Source organism: Emys orbicularis, chromosome 8 (genome assembly GCF_028017835.1).
Source record: "Emys orbicularis isolate rEmyOrb1 chromosome 8, rEmyOrb1.hap1, whole genome shotgun sequence".
Taxonomy (NCBI): Eukaryota; Metazoa; Chordata; order Testudines; family Emydidae; genus Emys; species Emys orbicularis.
The window spans coordinates 75,877,593-75,894,565 of NC_088690.1; the positions used below are offsets into that span (position 1 = coordinate 75,877,593).

A 16,973-nucleotide genomic window follows, 5' to 3' on the forward strand; every position below is an offset into this window, starting at 1 on the left:
AAAACCATCCTTTCTCTTTCTGCAGTTCTCTGCCTCATTCACCATATACCTTCCAGCTTCTGCAACAAATGAGGCTGGGTTCCTACAGAAAACATACTCATTCACTACACAACCTTGATTCATTCCTAGAGAACAGTCTGTCCTGTGCACTGAACAAGATAGGGGTCCTGTGGAAAATAGTGTGTGTATATAGTTCATGTAATTATATACTGTATCATAATGCATACCCACGAGGGGGCCGAGTTAAGATTCTTTGGGCAACCTTAATTCTGACAGTTCATAACTTTTGAATAACTGACATTTCTACCTTAATTTTATTTTAACATAGGTCCTTTTAATGTCATTTCTTAAGATTTTTAAAAACTTAAAAATTTAAATACAAATGTTTCATCATGTAAAACCATATTGACCCCCAACATGGGTTATCCACAGGGTTAGGATCTTTAGATCCACAACACAGGCCCCTACCAACAGAGTAAATGGTGTAATAGAAGGCTGAGAAGGTTTCACAGCTACTTACTAGATAACAAAGAAATGCTGGGTTCAATTCCAGGTTCTGAAGGGGAGTGTGTTCTAGTACTTAGACCCTTCTGCCTTTGGCCCCACTCAAGCCTCTTTCTGTCCTCTTCTGCCCCTCTCCTCAACACCTACTCATATACCCTGTCTATTGATATCCCTGTCTCCTGATCATCCATCTCCTGCCCCTGTGTCCCTGTCTTGCCCCTCACTCCTTTCTTCCCCTGGCTCCTGCCTGTGTTCCCCCCTCCTTGCTCATCTTCTATCACCTACATGGATCCTGCTTTTCCCCTCCTCCCTGCTCCTATCACACTCCCTCCTAGCTAAGGTTGCTACCTCTGAGGTACAGAAAAATGGGACATCCAGGATGATGCTCAGTCCATAAAACTGGACAGCTGGCAGTGTGGAATAAGCACGCTTACAGATTTTTGGGAAAGCTACCTCAAAAAAGGATGGGGGGAATTCTGGTAAACACTGGGCAGGTTGCAACCGTACCCCTAGCTCCTGCTCCCTCCCTTTGTTCCTTCCTCTCAGCCTTCTGCCCCCGCCCCCTGCTCCTATCCCTGTCTATCCCCAGCAACTGTCCTAACTCCCATTCCTCTCAGAGGCCTTTAACCCCCACTCACACACACTCCTGCATCCCTTCCTCCCCTCCCCCTCTTTACCCCTCTGCATTTTAATCAGGGTGTTTCATCCTTTTCCTCCACTATGCCTGAGAGCACAGGATACACTGTCTCCCTGATCTCAGTTCCTGTGCCCACCACCACAGTGTCCCACAGCCACCAACAGGAGGAATTACTAGAAAAGGCCTGCTCAGTCCTGGGATGAAGCATGCTTAATCACTCCGTGGGGAAGTTGTGTGTACTCCAGTTGGCATGTAAAATCTGAAAGGGGATAAAGCATGCTCAGTGCATATGGACTCTTCAGAGAATTTAGCTGACAAATTCCAACCAGTCTCTATTGAGCATGTGCTACTTGAGATTGTTCAAAAAATTAGAACTTCACTAAATTATGGTGAATTTTCATGGAGATAGCCAAAGGAAAATCCCAGATACAAATTTCAAGCCTCTGCATCAAAGAATAGCAGTGTAAGAACTGCTTGACAAAATACTTGTAAAAACTTTTTTTAATATAGACAAAATATAATTTTCCCCCTTACCTCATTGTCAGAAACAGATAAAAACTTTTGGCTGAAATTTTTGAAAAAAGAAAAAATCATGTGATGCAGATATTCACCATGGTAAATTTCACTCTGAATATTTAAGCTTGGGAAAATATTAAGCGACTGAAAAGAAATATGTCAGGCAACCTTAATTATAGGCATGACCAGTACATGTATCACCTATAACACATTAAACAAAAATAATTAGTTTCACTTGTCTTCAAAGAAGGATTACACTATTATGTGAAGAAGAATATCCAAAGTTATAATACTGAACATTAAAACAGAGATTCTGAGAGATATAAAGCCCTGGATTTATTTTCCAGGATTATTTTGATGACAATTAAAGCCACTGATTAAAATTTTCCAAAAAAAAAAGTAAATAAACATAATTTGGAGGGGAACAACATAAGAACACAAGAACATAAGAATGGCCGTACTGGGTCAGACCAAAGGTCCATCCAGACCAGTATCCTGTCTGCCGACAGTGGCCAATGCCAGGTGCCCCAGAGGGAATGAACCTAACAGGTAATGATCAAGTGATCTCTCTCCTACCATCGAATTCCATCCTCTGACAAACAGAGGCTAGGGACACCATTCCTTACCCATCCTGGCTAATAGCCATTAACGGACTTAACCTCCATGAATTTCCCCAGTTCTCTTTTAAGCGCTGTTATAGTCCTAGCCTTCACAACCTCCTCAGGCAAGGAGTTCCACAAGTTGACTGTGCGCTGTGTGAAGAAGAACTTCCTTTTATTTGTTTTAAATCTGCTGCCCATTAAGTTCATTTGGTGGCCCCTAGTTCTTATATTATGGGAACAAGTAAATAACTTTTCCTTATTTACTTTCTCCACATCACTTATGATTTTATATACCTCTATCATATCCCCCCTTTCCTCCTTCTTTCCAAGCTGAAAAGTCCTAGCCTCTTTAATCTCTCCTCATATGGGACCCGTTCCAAACCCGAATCATTTTAGTTGCCCTTCTCTGAACCTTTTCTAATGCGAGTATATCTTTTTTTGAGATGAGGAGACCACATCAGTACGCAGTATTCAAGATGTGGGCGTACCATGGCTTTATATAAGGGCAATAAGATATTCTTCATCTTATTCTCTATCCCCTTTTTAATAATTCCTAACATCCTGTTTGCTTTTTTGACCGCCGCTGCACACTGCGTGGATGTCTTCAGAGAACTATCCACTCTTCAGAGAACTATCCACTCTTCAGAGAACAATACCAAGGGAAAATGTCATCAAATAATAAGACATAATTACAGAAAAATATAAACAAGGCATACATATCCCACAATAGAAACTCACCATTCCATTCTCATTTGGTGTGAACTCGGATTCTATCTTCTTCTCCCCATTCTCGGCAGAGTGAGGGAAGTTGGGGCTGAAAACCATGAGGTCATTCTTGGCGGTGCCTTCCCCTACACACAAGTTCCGGCTCTGGCGCTGGGAATAGGACCAACTCCCCACTTCGCTCGAGCATACCACGGTGGCTTTCCCAGGCCCGCACATCACTTCCGGACCCGGGTGGCATCTCAGGCCAACGTACACGACAATCACCAGCACAAACAGCCCGGACACCGAGCAAATGGCGATCATTAAAGACAAGTTCATGTCAACCAAGGGTCCTTCGCTCCTGCCCCTTTGCCTCGAGTCCCATTTCACAGCCTGGGGACTCTCCACCAGGGACAGGCTGACAGTGGCTGTCGCTGACAGCGCCGGCTCCCCATGGTCCTTCACCAGGATCACGAGTCTCTGGCTGGGGCCGTCCGCCTCCTCCAAGGCCCGCGTGGTGCTGATCTCCCCGCTGTACACACCCACCCGGAAAGGCCCCGAAGCCCTGGGCTCCTGCACTTCGTAGCGAAGCCACGCGTTGTAGCCGGAATCCGCATCCACCGCTCGGATCTTGCCCACCACGTGCCCTGCGTCGGCCGACAGCGGAACCAGCTCGGGCCCTGGCGAGCCGCGGCCGGAGCCAGCCGGGGACACTGCGGGCGCGTTGTCATTTTCATCCAGGACAAAGAGCTGCACAGTCACGTTCCCGCACAACGACGGGAACCCGGCGTCCCTCGCGCTCACCTGGAACTGCAGCACTTGCAGCTCCTCGTAGTCAAAGGGCTGCAGGGCATAGATGTGCCCGCTCTCCGAGTGCACCGAGATGTAGCTGGACAGGGGCTGCTCTCCCACACTTCGCTCCACCACCGAGTAGCTCACAAAGGCGTTTTCCCTCAGGTCCGGGTCCGAGGCCGACACGGTGAAGAGATGGGCCCCGGGCGGGTTGTTTTCCTTCACAAACACCGTGTAAACGGGCTGAGGGAAAGCGGGGGCGTTATCGTTCACATCCGCGATCGGCACCAAAATGCTGCTGCTGGTCGAGAGAGACGGGGTCCCTTTGTCTCTGGCTATCACCAGGATCTTATATTCAGACACTCGCTCGCGATCCACGGCCTCCGCCAGCACCAGCGAGTGATAATTCTTAAAGGTGGAGACGAGCCGAAAGGGCAGGTTCGGGGGGATGGAGCAGGTGACTTTGCCGTTGTCTCCCGAGTCCCGGTCAGAGACGCTAATAAGAGCCACCACTGTCCCCGGGGGAGCGTCCTCCGGAACCGGCAGAGAAAGGGAAGTCACGGCCAGCTCAGGGATGTTATCGTTCACGTCTAACACTTCCACCAAAACTTTGCTGTGTCCCACCAACGGTGCGTGTCCTTTATCAATAGCTTCCACTTGAATTTCATATATGTTCTGAGATTCAAAATCCATATTTCCTTTCACTCTTATTTCGCCAGTGTTAATATCTAGGCTAAAAATGTCTTTTATTTTGGTAGACATGCGGTTATTAAATGAATAGGAAACGTCTTTATTGATTCCCTCATCTAAATCTGTGGCGTTGAGTTTGATAACTAATGTCCCATTGGCAGCATTTTCATATAAACTCACCTCATAAACTGACTTATCAAATACAGGGGCGTTATCATTGGCATCCAGCACAGTGATCACCAGCTGAACTGAACCCGTCAGCTCCGGTTTGCCCCCATCAGTGGCCGTGAGTAATAAACGATGCTCAGGGGTTTCCTCTCTGTCCAGAGATTTCTTTAAAACAAGCACTAAAGATTTACTTTGATCATTTTTTCTTTGCACATCTAGAGTGAAATGTTCACTTGGGCTGAGTTTATAGGTTAGCAGAGAGTTTGTACCAATATCTGCGTCAGACGCGCCCTCTAGTGGGAAACTCGAGTCTGGGAGTCTGGATTCTGCAATAATGAAATTATCTTCATTTACCGAAAAAACAGGAGCATTGTCATTTATATCCTGTATCTCCACTTCCACGTGAAATATCCTCAGGGGTTTGTCCACTATCACCTCCAGGTCAATGGCGCACAGGGGGCTCTGGCCGCACAGCTCTTCCCTGTCTACTCGCGAATTAACAAACAAAACGCCGGTCTGCACATTTACCTCAAAATAGTCTCTCCTACCTTTGGAGACCATCCGGAACATCCGAGACACCAGCTCCGCTACCTCCAGCCCCAGGTCCTGGGCCAGGCGGCCCACAAAGGTGCCGTGTTTGGATTCCTCCGGCACGGAATAACGGACCTGGCCGCTGCCCACCTCCCAGGCCGTGTGTAATAGAACCAACCGCAGCAGCTGCCTGGTTACCAGGGAGTCTCGCCGGAGAAGAGCCATTGCGGACATAGAATGCTTCTTCTTTGTAAAATGTTACTGCTTTATATCTCGCAAATGTAGAAAATTATTTTAAATGTGTGCCAAAATATTATCATTTAATGCTTTAAATGCAGTCGGTTTTCCTCCAGTATTATTCCGCCATCTTCTTGAGCTTTATTCAGACTGCTCTAAATCAGGCTGGCGCTGTGTTTTTCCCTATTTAAGGAAATACCTTTTTAAGTAGACAGCGACACCTTGTGACTGAAATGGAGTACCACACTATGCAATACCACATTAATTTTTTTCATAGTTGTTCGTTAATATTTTTATTCTCTGTCCATGGGCACTGGTTACAATTGTTTCTCAGTCTTCAAATGCAGTTCTTGCATAAGGTGATCTTTTCTGATATTACGGAAAATTATATTCAAGTAAAATATTTATATCTGAAGACACGTTAAATAGCTATTTAAAATAAGGGTGTCTAGAAACAGCTGGGATTTGTTGATTGATTGATTGACTGACTTGATATTTTAGGTGATAATGTGAGGACATATGACATGCGATTTAGAAGTTTCCATTTCTTAATAAATGCATCTAGGAAATGAATCAATTTTTATTGGAATATGTTTTCTATCTTATAAAACTCTAATTTTCAGAAAACCGTAGAAAATACAATCTTCTCGTTATCAAGTTACAGTGAGCTCACTAGATATATGTAAAGATAATACATAACTATGTGTAATCATCTAACTTATGTAAAGGTAGAAGAGAGGGTTTTTTTAGCAATGGGGTCAACGAAAGGGACAGGGAAAATGGCCTAAGAGTTTCTCTAAGGAAAGCAATACTATGGAGCTCCGTAGGCAGGTCAAGTGTTTCACTGTGGCTCTGAATGATAGAATATCTCTTCAGTTACAAGTCATAATCTATATGAATAGGGTACTATTCCTTTAAATAGTTTGTGATCCCTCTAAGGGCGCTTATTGTGTTCTATATTTTGAGAAACTGCTAGAAACCAGCCAGAGATGGTATGTAGTTAGGAGTTCCATGTTTATGTATTTAGTACACACTTTTATTTGGGCTTTAACTATGCGCTTGTGGTTTTTCTTACTAGTTTTGTTGTACAAAGAACAAAAGTCATAACATAAATCATGTGAGATGAACAGCAGAAGGCCTTACGAGAGGAGGAAGACGTAGTTTGAACTGTAGTTACCTCTTTAATATCTCATATATTGCTTTTGTTCTGTTTTCTCCTCTGGATGGTTTATCTGTTTTCTGTTACCCTGTGCTTTTAAAAGTTGCTCTGCAAAATGTTTAGGCAACATTTCCATTTCTAACTTTCTGTTAGTGATTGCGCAAGAGATATTGAAGTGCATGCAAACTGGAAATTAGTTATACAGAAAAACACACACACATTCATCCCACACATAGTACAATTAAGGGAGGTTATTTTCACATTCGGATACCTAGATTCTGAAACTCTATTGAGTCAGTCATCTCTCTCAATAAATGACACATGTGTATGTGATGGTGTGATGTAGTATAGTGATTTTTATCATCAACAATTTGAGATGGTCTCTTGACAGCCGTGACTGAGTCCGCAGAAAACATTTGAAGTGGTCACAGAGAAATTTATTTATCACATAGTTCTACATTTTATCGCATATATATCACCATAATATCCGTGGCTTGTGTGTTCCTATGTAAATATATTACCTGAATTCAGCCTCCAACGTTCTGCGGCCATTAAGTTAATTAACTTTTTTTTAACCATTTCCAAACATATGCTAATGGAATGAAGTCTTAAAATAGTTTAATTTAGTTTTATCTCTCTCTCTGAACGACTGGTAGTGTGGAAACAGGAAACCGTTTTCTTTAAAAAAAAAAAAAGTCTTAATTCCTTCCTGTTTATGTCCTAGTCCTAGAGTCTGGAAAGATTGGAATCTCCTTCTCCCCACGTCCCCAAATCAGAAAGTACCAGTGGTTACTTTTACAGTTAACTATTTCCTGCAATGCTTCTTCGTGGCTCTTAAAAGCAGTAGAGGCTCCAATGAGAATCCCTTCCAAGTCCCTCTGGCCATTTTCTGACACACACAACTCTTTTCTTCACAAAAACCGCTTTCCCTCATCCCTTTTATTCTTTGGGAATTGCTCCCTCCGTTGAGAGGACCAGGGGGGTCCTTAGCTGTGGGAATCCCAGTTTCTCTAGCAGTTGGAGATCTGATCTGATTTCCACTTCCTCAGTACTACTTCTGTATCCGCGCCCCTGTGCAGGACACAGCTTCTGAGGAGGTAACTTTGAGAAAATCCTCATTCAGTCTCTTGTTTTGGTTATTTTCCTATTCCCACGACCATTAAAAATGATCTTTTCTCTCAAATATTGCTGGTGTGGGGATGTCATGAATACGTTACGCTTTGGTAAGGGTTTGCACAAACTGTTGCTTAACTGACAGCTGATTGTGCGTGTCAAGATGAGAGGGAAAGTATCTTCCGTAGTATGCAAGGAATTCTACTATGTCGAAGAAGCTGTCATGTATAGAAGACTCCATTCTGGGGGGTAGGAGTAGAAAGTCATTATTCGCTGGTTTAGCTTTGAGTTAGTACATATTCTAAAAGTAAATCACTGCTTAACCCAGCTACTATTTTCTGTTGTGGATAAAACCCAGAAACGAGCATTAGTCTAGAACTAGGCGTGTTCCTTCCATTAGTAGCTTGGGTGCTCTCAGTCAAGTTCCTCTTAGAAGTTGTGACTGCTCTGTTGCAATGCATTTACAACCCCACTGTTTAATTTAGAGCTAATTTCTATTAGCCTTTATTTATTTCTGTAAAACAGAATTTCTATATGGAGCTTTCCTAGACCATTGCAGCGAAATAAACAATGCAATTTAAATGACATAGATTCTCTGGTAGATGCATCTGCACTGACGATATTTATTTTGTTTCCTTCAATATTGGATTGTTCTGCTTACACTGAAACATTATTCTGGTTCTCAGTAATTACTGCATATTTTGTAAATAACCTAAATGTTATAGTGATGGGGAAACCGGCTGAATAACCTAAGATAAAATAAAAGGGAAAGAGAACATTCAGATTAATATCTATCCATTCCTATAATCCGATTTTACTTCTTGTTTACTATCAAGTAGAAAAAAAGGTGATCATTCCTGTAATCCATGGACTCTATAGTTAAAATGAAACCTCCACTTACTTGCAATCTCCTTCTTGGGTGGCAAGTATGATATCAATGACTCATGTTCAAAGATCAATCCCTAAAATTTCAGTGTTTAAAATTAGACTGACCAGCAAAAAAATAATTTGAGAAATGAAAGCCAAAATAGGGGAAAGAACAGGTTAAAGAATATTTAGATACCTTAATTCAAGTCGGCAGGGCCTGATGAAATTCATCCTAGGGTACTTAAGGAACTAGCTGAAGTTCCCAGAAAACTGAAGGAGGAAAAACACAGTACCTATCTTTAAAAGGGGGAACAAAGAGGACCAGAGAATTTTAGAAGAGTCAGCCTAACTTCAATACCTGGAAAGTTACTGAAGCAAATTATTAAACAGTGAATTTGTAAGCACCTGGAGGATAATAGGGTTATAAGGAATGGCCTGCATGGATTTGTAAAGAACAAATCATGCCAAATCAATCTAATTGCCTTCTTTGAGGGTTTACTGGCCTAATGCATAGGGAGGAAGAAGCAGGTTACATATTAGGAAAAACTTTCCAAATATAAAAGTAGTTAAGCTCTGGAACAGGCTTCCAAGGAAGGTTGTGAAATCCCCATAATTGGAAGTTTTAAAAAACAAGTTGGACAAACACCTGTTAGGGATGTGTTCACTTGGCTCACCATAGCACAGGGGCCTGGACTTGATGACTTCTGGAGGTCCTTCCAGTTTCAGCCCTACATTTATATGATTATGCTACAAATAACCATTATTGTTATCTTCATCACCAGGACTCCTGGCACAGTCAAGGAACTATGATTTGATTGGAATAACAGAGACTTGGTGGGATAACTCACATGACTGGAGTACTGTCATGGATGGATACAAACTGTTCAGGAAGGACAGGCAGGGCAGAAAAGGTGGGGGAGTTGCAGTGTATGTAAGAGAGGAGTATGACTGCTCAGAGCTCCAGTATGAAACTGCAGAAAAACCTGAGAGTCTCTGGATTAAGTTTAGAAGTGTGAGCAACAAGGGTGATGTCATGGTGGGAATCTGCTATAGACCACCAGACCAGGGGGATGAGGTGGACGAGGCTTTCTTCCGGCAACTAGCAGAAGTTACTAGATCGCAGGCCCTAGTTCTCATGGGAGACTTCAATCACCCTGATATCTGCTGGGAGAGCAATACAGCGGTGCACAGACAATCCAGGAAGTTTTTGGAAAGTGTAGGGGACAATTTCCTGGTGCAAGTGCTGGAGGAACCAACTAGGGGCAGAGCTCTTCTAAACCTGCTGCTCACAAACTGGGAAGAATTAGTAGGGGAAGCAAAAGTGGATGGGAACCTGGGCGGCAGTGACCATGAGATGGTCGAGTTCAGGATCCTGACACAAGGAAGAAAGGAGAGCAGCAGAATACGGACCCTGGACTTCAGAAAAGCAGACTTTGACTCCCTCAGGGAACTGATGGGCAGGATCCCCTGGGAGAATAACATGAGGGGGAGAGGAGTCCAGGAAAGCTGGCTGTATTTTTAAGAATCCTTATTGAGGTTGCAGGAAAAAAAACATCCCGATGTGTAGAAAGATAAGTAAATATGGCAGGTGACCAGCTTGGTTTAACAGTGAAATCCTTGCTGATCTTAAACGCAAAAAAGAAGCTTACAAGAAGTGCAAGATTGGACAAATGACCAGGGAGGAGTATAAAAATATTGCTCAGGCATGCAGGAGTGAAATCAGGAAGGCCAAATCACACTTGGAGTTGCAACTAGCAAGAGATGTTAAAAGTAACAAGAAGGGTTACTTCAGGTATGTTAGCAACAAGAAGAAAGTCAAGGAAAGTGTGGTCTCCTTACCGAATGAGGGAGGCAACCTAGTGACAGAGGATGTGGAAAAAGCTAATGTACTCAATGCTTTTTTTGCCTCTGTCTTCACAAACAAGGTCAGCACCCAAACTGCTGCACTGGGCAGCACAGCATGGGGAGGAGGTGACCAGTCCTCTGTGGAGAAAGAAGTGGTTCGGGACTATTTAGAAAAACTGGACAAGCACAAGTCCATGGGGCCAGATGCGCTGCATCCGAGGGTGCTAAAGGAGTTGGCGGATGTGATTGCAGAGCCACTGGCAATTATCTTTGAAAACTCATGGCGATCGGGGGAGGTCCCGGATGACTGGAAAAAGGCTAATGTAGTGCCCATCTTTAAAAAAGGGAAGAAGGAGGATCCGGGGAACTACAGGCCAGTCAGCCTCACCTCAGTCCCTGGAAAAATCATGGAGCAGGTCCTCAAGGAATCAATTCTGAAGCACTGAGAGGAAAGTGATCAGGAACAGTCAGCATGGATTCACCAAGGGCAAGTCATGCCTGACTAACCTAATTGCCTTCTATGAGGAGATAACTGGGTCTGTGGATGAGGGGAAAGCAGTGGATGTGTTATTCCTTGACTTTAGCAAAGCTTTTGATACGGTCTCCCACAGTATTCTTCCTGGCAAGTTAAAGAAGTATGGGCTGGATGAATGGACTATAAGGTGGCTAGAAAGCTGGCTAGATCATCGGGCTCAACGGGTAGTGATCAACGCCTCCATGTCTAGTTGGCAGCCGGTTTCAAGCGGAGTGCCCCAAGGGTCGGTCCTGGAGCCGGTTTTGTTCAACATCTTCATTAATGATCTGGAGGATGGCGTGGACTGCACTCTCAGCAAGTTTGCAGATGACACTAAACTGGGAGGAGTGGTAGATACGCTGGAGGGTAGGGATAGGATACAGAGGGACCTAGACAAATTACAGGATTGGGCCAAAAGAAATCTGATGAGGTTCAACAAGGAAAAGTGCAGAGTCCTGCACTCAGGACGGAAGAATCCCATTCACTGTTACAGACTAGGGACCAAATGGCTAGGAAGCAGTTCTGCAGAAAAGGACCTTGGGGTTACAGTGGACGAGAAGCTGGATATGAATCAACAGTGTGCCCTTGTTGCCAAGAAGGCTAACGGCATTTTGGGCTGTATAAGTAGGAGCATTGCCAGCAGATCGAGGGACGTGATCATTCCCCTCTCTTCGACATTGGTAAGGCCTCATCTGGAGTACTGTGTCCAGTTTGGGGCCCCACACTACAAGAAGGATGTGGAAAAATTGGAAAGAGTCCAGCGAAAGGCAACAAAAATGATTAGGGGGCTGGAGCACATGACTTATGAGGAGAGGCTGAGGGAACTGGGATTGTTTAGTCTGCAGAAGAGAAGAATGAGGGGGGATTTGATAGCTGCTTTCAACTACCTGAAAGGGGGTTCCAAATAGGATGGATCTAGACTGTTCTCAGTGATACCTGATGACAGAACAAGGAGTAATGTTCTCAAGTTGCAGTGGGGGAGGTTTAGGTTGGATATTAGGAAAAACTTTTTCACTAGGAGGGTGGTGAAGCACTGGAATGGGTTACCTAGGGAAGTGGTGGAATCTCCTTTCTTAGAGGTTTTTAAGGTCAGGCTTGACAAAGCCCTGGCTGGGATGATTTAGTTGGGAACTGGTCCTGGTTTGAGCAGGGGGTTGGACTAGATGACCTCCTGAGGTCCCTTCCAACCCTGATATTCTATGATTCTATGATTCTATGACTCGGCATTTCTGAAATATCTTCTCTTGCACTATACATAATAAAAAGGCATTAAGTATATAACCCTCCTCCTTCAAGACCTAAGCAACCAACAACTGTCCTGAATTAAGAAGAAGCTTCCAACAGGCATGCTAGTGTTTGTCATTGGAATTTTACACCTTCTTCAAGACATCTACTAGTATGCTACAGTGACAGTCATTGGTGTGATCCCGTAAGGCAGTTCCTATGCTTCAAAAAAATAAGGTAAAAAATAATCATAATATTATATTTATGAATCAATAATTAGAAACTGTGCTTCCCAGGATATGAGTTATTCCTAAAAAAGCCAATAGGAGTTCGTTGTTTCTTATAGGTAGAGGATGGGGCCATTGGAATGCCTAATTACATTGGATTTACACAAGTGTAATCAAGATAAGGTCCTCTCTTTCTCTTCACAACTACTTCTTCCCACTACATCAGTAGCAGAAATTTCTGATATCTAAACCCATAAACTTTTAGAAGTTCCTAATGTCCATTTGCCAGATCCTACCATCTCCAATGAATATATATTTAGCAATTGCATTCAGGACGACAGTTGAAATTCAATGCTTCGGCCTAACACTTAAAACTACTTTTCACCATACAATATTATACGGTTGCCTTTACCTCAGTGTTGAGAAAAAGAAATACCGTCCACCATTGATTCCAAACTCTCATCACTGACAGGAATACTTGTCTCGTTGTGAGAATTTTGCTACAAAATTGGGAAAATAGGAGATGGCAACATATTATTTTTCCTCCAATTGACTGTAGGACACTGAAAAAATGTGAATGTTTGTATTCCTAATAGGAGCCTTCATCTTCCTTCTGAGCTACAGTGTCTCCATTTCTTCCTTTTAACTAAGACTAAAATTAAGTCAGGGACTGAAGGAAAAACAACCATGCTTTCATTAAGAGATGGAAAAGGAAATCAAGCATCTATTTTCAGATTAATAAAATCGAACTGGAACACTCCTTGAAAGTGACACTCTGTTCAAAATAATAAATAAATAAAATCTAGCAGATCTAACAACTCACAATCAGAGCTAATTTTTCAGAAATTTAAATATATGCTGCTGTTGCACGGTTTCAGTTCCTAAGAATCAAACCACACAGAGGCTGAAATCTATGTCAGCTGGAAATCAGTGCCAAATAAAAAGTGTGATTTTCCTGCAGACTTTAACTAAAAACACTCCCGGGGTTACTTACTGATTAAAATTAAAGGGTATCATTAAAAAGATAAAATATCTTTAAAATATTAATTTTCATTATGAAAAACAATCTATCCAGGCCTCAGGACTGAACCCTCCCCTTAAATTTCACCAAAGCTTCAAATCACTCATCAAAAATACAGAAATCACTATTAAGCATCATTCATTCCGTGTGAAACCGTTAGATATGTCCTTAAAAAAACAGCGATTACTTTCAAATATCTTTATTTTAAAAGCCATCTCAAATAACCATTTATACAAAAAGCAGACGAGATACTATCACTGTCCTCTCTGAGCGACCACTCATAACATTCCATCCAGAGACTTACCTGTCCTGCATCATTCGCGATGAGCTCCTGCTGTTTCTCCTCCCCATTTTCCAAAGAGTTAGGGAAGTTGGGGCTGAAAACCATGAGGTCATTCTTGGCGGTGCCTTCCCCTACACACAAGTTCCGGCTCTGGCGCTGGGAATAGGACCAACTCGCCACTTCGCTCGAGCACGCCACGGTGGCTTTCCCAGGCCCGCACATCACTTCCGGACCCGGGTGGCATCTCAGGCCAACGTACACGACAATCACCAGCACAAACAGCCCGGACACCGAGCAAATGGCGATCATTAAAGACACGTTCATGTCAACCAAGGGCCCTTCGCTCCCGCCCCTTTGCCTCGAGTCCCATTTCACAGCCTGGGGACTCTCCACCAGGGACAGGCTGACAGTGGCTGTCGCTGACAGCGCCGGTTCCCCATGGTCCTTCACCAGGATCACGAGTCTCTGGCTGGGGCCGTCCGCCTCCTCCAAGGCCCGCGTGGTGCTGATCTCCCCGCTGTACACACCCACCCGGAAAGGCCCCGCAGCCCTGGGCTCCTGCACTTCGTAGCGAAGCCACGCGTTGTAGCCGGAATCCGCATCCACCGCTCGGATCTTGCCCACCACGTGCCCTGCGCCGGCCGACAGCGGAACCAGCTCGGGCCCTGGCGAGCCGCGGCCGGAGCCAGCCGGGGACACTGAGGGCGCGTTGTCATTTTCATCCAGGACAAAGAGCTGCACAGTCACGTTCCCGCACAACGACGGGAACCCGGCGTCCCTCGCGCTCACCTGGAACTGCAGCACTTCCAGCTCCTCGTAGTCAAAGGGCTGCAGGGCATAGATGTGCCCGCTCTCCGAGTGCACCGAGATGTAGCTGGACAGGGGCTGCTCTCCCACACTTCGCTCCACCACCGAGTAGCTCACAAAGGCGTTTTCCCTCAGGTCCGGGTCCGAGGCCGACACGGTGAAGAGATGGGCCCCGGGCGGGTTGTTTTCCTTCACAAACACCGTGTAAACGGGCTGAGGGAAAGCGGGAGCGTTATCGTTCACATCCGCGATCGGCACCAAAATGCTGCTGCTGGTCGAGAGAGACGGGGCCCCTTCGTCTCTGGCTGTCACCAGGATCTTATATTCAGACACTCGCTCCCGATCCACGGCCTCCGCCAGCACCAGCGAGTGATAATTCTTAAAGGTGGAGACGAGCCGAAAGGGCAGGTTCGGGGGGATGGAGCAGGTGACTTTGCCGTTGTCTCCCGAGTCCCGGTCAGAGACGCTAATAAGAGCCACCACTGTCCCCGGAGGAGCGTCCTCCGGAACCGGCAGAGAAAGGGAAGTCACGGCCAGCTCAGGGATGTTATCGTTCACGTCTATAACGTCTATCAAAATTTTGCAATGGCCAGCCAGTGGGAGATTCCCTTTATCCTTCGCCTCAACTCGAATTTCATATACATTGTGCACTTCAAAATCAATTTCTCCTTTAACTCTGATCTCACCAGTATTCGAATTTATACTGAACAAGTCTCTTCCATTAGGGGGAAGATGACTAATGAAAGAATAGGAAATATCCTTATTAGTTCCCTCATCCAAATCTGTGGCGTTGAGTGTCATCACTAATGCACCATTAGCTGTATTTTCCAATAATTTTATTTCGTAGACTGACTTATTAAATACAGGCGCATTATCATTGGCATCCAGGACAGTGATGAGGAGCTGAACTGAGCCGGTGAGCTCCGGTTTACCCCCATCAGTGGCGGTGAGTAATAAATGATGCATAGAGGCTTCCTCTCTATTCAGTGGTTTCTTTAAAACCATATCGGCAGATGTGATTTGATCATTTTTCGTTTGCAAGTCTAGAGTGTAATGTTCATTTGGGCTGAGTTTATAGGTTAGCAGAGAGTTTGTACCAATATCTGCGTCAGAAGCGCCCTCTAGTGGGAATCGAGAGCCCGGCAATCTAGATTCTGCAATAAATATATTTAAGTCATTTGCCGAAAAAACAGGAGCATTGTCGTTTATATCCTGTATCTCCACTTCCACGTGAAATATCCTCAGGGGTTTGTCCACTATCACCTCCAGGTCAATGGCGCACAGGGGGCTCTGGCCGCACAGCTCTTCCCTGTCTATTCGCGAATTAACAAACAAAACGCCGGTCTGCAAATTTACCTCAAAATAGTCTCTCCTGCTGTTGGAGACCATCCGGAACATCCGAGGCACCAGCTCCGCCACCTCCAGCTCCAGGTCCTGGGCCAGGCGGCCCACAAAGGTGCCGTGTTTGGATTCCTCCGGCACGGAATAACGGACCTGGCCGCTGCCCACCTCCCAGGCCGTGTGTAACAGAACCAACCGCAGCAGCTGCCTGGTTACCAGGGAGTCTCGCCGGAAAACTGCCATCGCGAACGTGGAATGTTTCGGATTCAAATCTGATTAACTAATTACTAGCCGTTCTATATAATATTTTTGAGCTACCCTGGAGTACTGTCACAATGAATTCCATCCACTCTTGTCGCATCCAGTATGATCCAGTTATTCTGAGGCTGGGGCAGCCAGTGTTTTCTTCCTCCCAGGGTGGAGCTGTTTTCATTTTCCTGGGATAACGCGGTTTTTTAGTAGACAGCGCCACAGTGTGGTACATGTGATTCACAGCAACAAATTCTTTTTTCGTATTTATATTTAATTCATCATTAAGAATAAATATTTTCATGTTACTTATATCTAAAATAATCTGATTTCTGATCATTCTCATATTATATCTGTGCATAGGAAAATCTGAGTGAATGATGCTGTAATAACCGGTGATAGACTGAAGGAACTTTCTTTCCCCCAATAAAACAAATATTGAAATATTTAACTGTAAAGCAGATATAAATGTAAAATGTAAAATATCTATTTTATATTTTTCCTCCATCTCTGATACTCAGAGTGTCCACTTTTTATTGATAGAAACGGGAAATGCGGCTGCCACAAGCATCTCAGTTAACATTTGAAAAAAATACTTTGCTAATGATTCTGGCCTTTTCTTTACAAAGAGATTTGAGTTCTGACGTTTGAAAACAGGAGTTCCCTACACTTTGTTTCGCTTTTGAAACCCTCCCTGACTTGCTCTATCCTACCTCCTGGGTCCTTTGAAACTCTCGCCTTCTCTCCTCCCCACTCCTTCTGCTCCTTTAGGGCCTGATTCAAACCTCAGTGAAACACCATTGACGTAAGAATAAGATTCTTTCACTCAGGGCCGGCTTTAGGCCGATTCCCCCGAATCGGGCCCTGCGCCCCGCGCCTAAGAGGGCCCCGCACCCAGCCAGAGCGCGGCAATCCCCGCGACCCCACTCCTCCCACCGGAG

At 44.5% G+C, this 16,973-nt stretch overlaps 2 protein-coding genes across 2 annotated transcripts; both read right to left on the reverse strand.

Moving 5' to 3' along the window:
- Positions 1-1,355: 1,355 nt before the first annotated feature.
- Positions 1,356-5,370, reverse strand: LOC135882951 (protocadherin alpha-8-like). Its single transcript, XM_065409973.1, has 2 exons — positions 2,998-5,370; positions 1,356-1,400 (listed from the first exon to the last, which is right to left on the reverse strand). The coding sequence occupies exons 1-2, from the start codon at positions 5,368-5,370 to the stop codon at positions 1,356-1,358; spliced, it is 2,418 nt and encodes an 805-aa protein (XP_065266045.1).
- Positions 5,371-10,356: 4,986 nt separating this feature from the next.
- LOC135882952 (protocadherin alpha-8-like) lies at positions 10,357-16,026 on the reverse strand. The gene is made up of 2 exons (XM_065409974.1): positions 13,657-16,026; positions 10,357-10,377 (listed from the first exon to the last, which is right to left on the reverse strand). Exons 1-2 carry the CDS (start codon positions 16,024-16,026, stop codon positions 10,357-10,359), a joined length of 2,391 nt encoding a protein of 796 aa, XP_065266046.1.
- Positions 16,027-16,973: the final 947 nt, after the last annotated feature.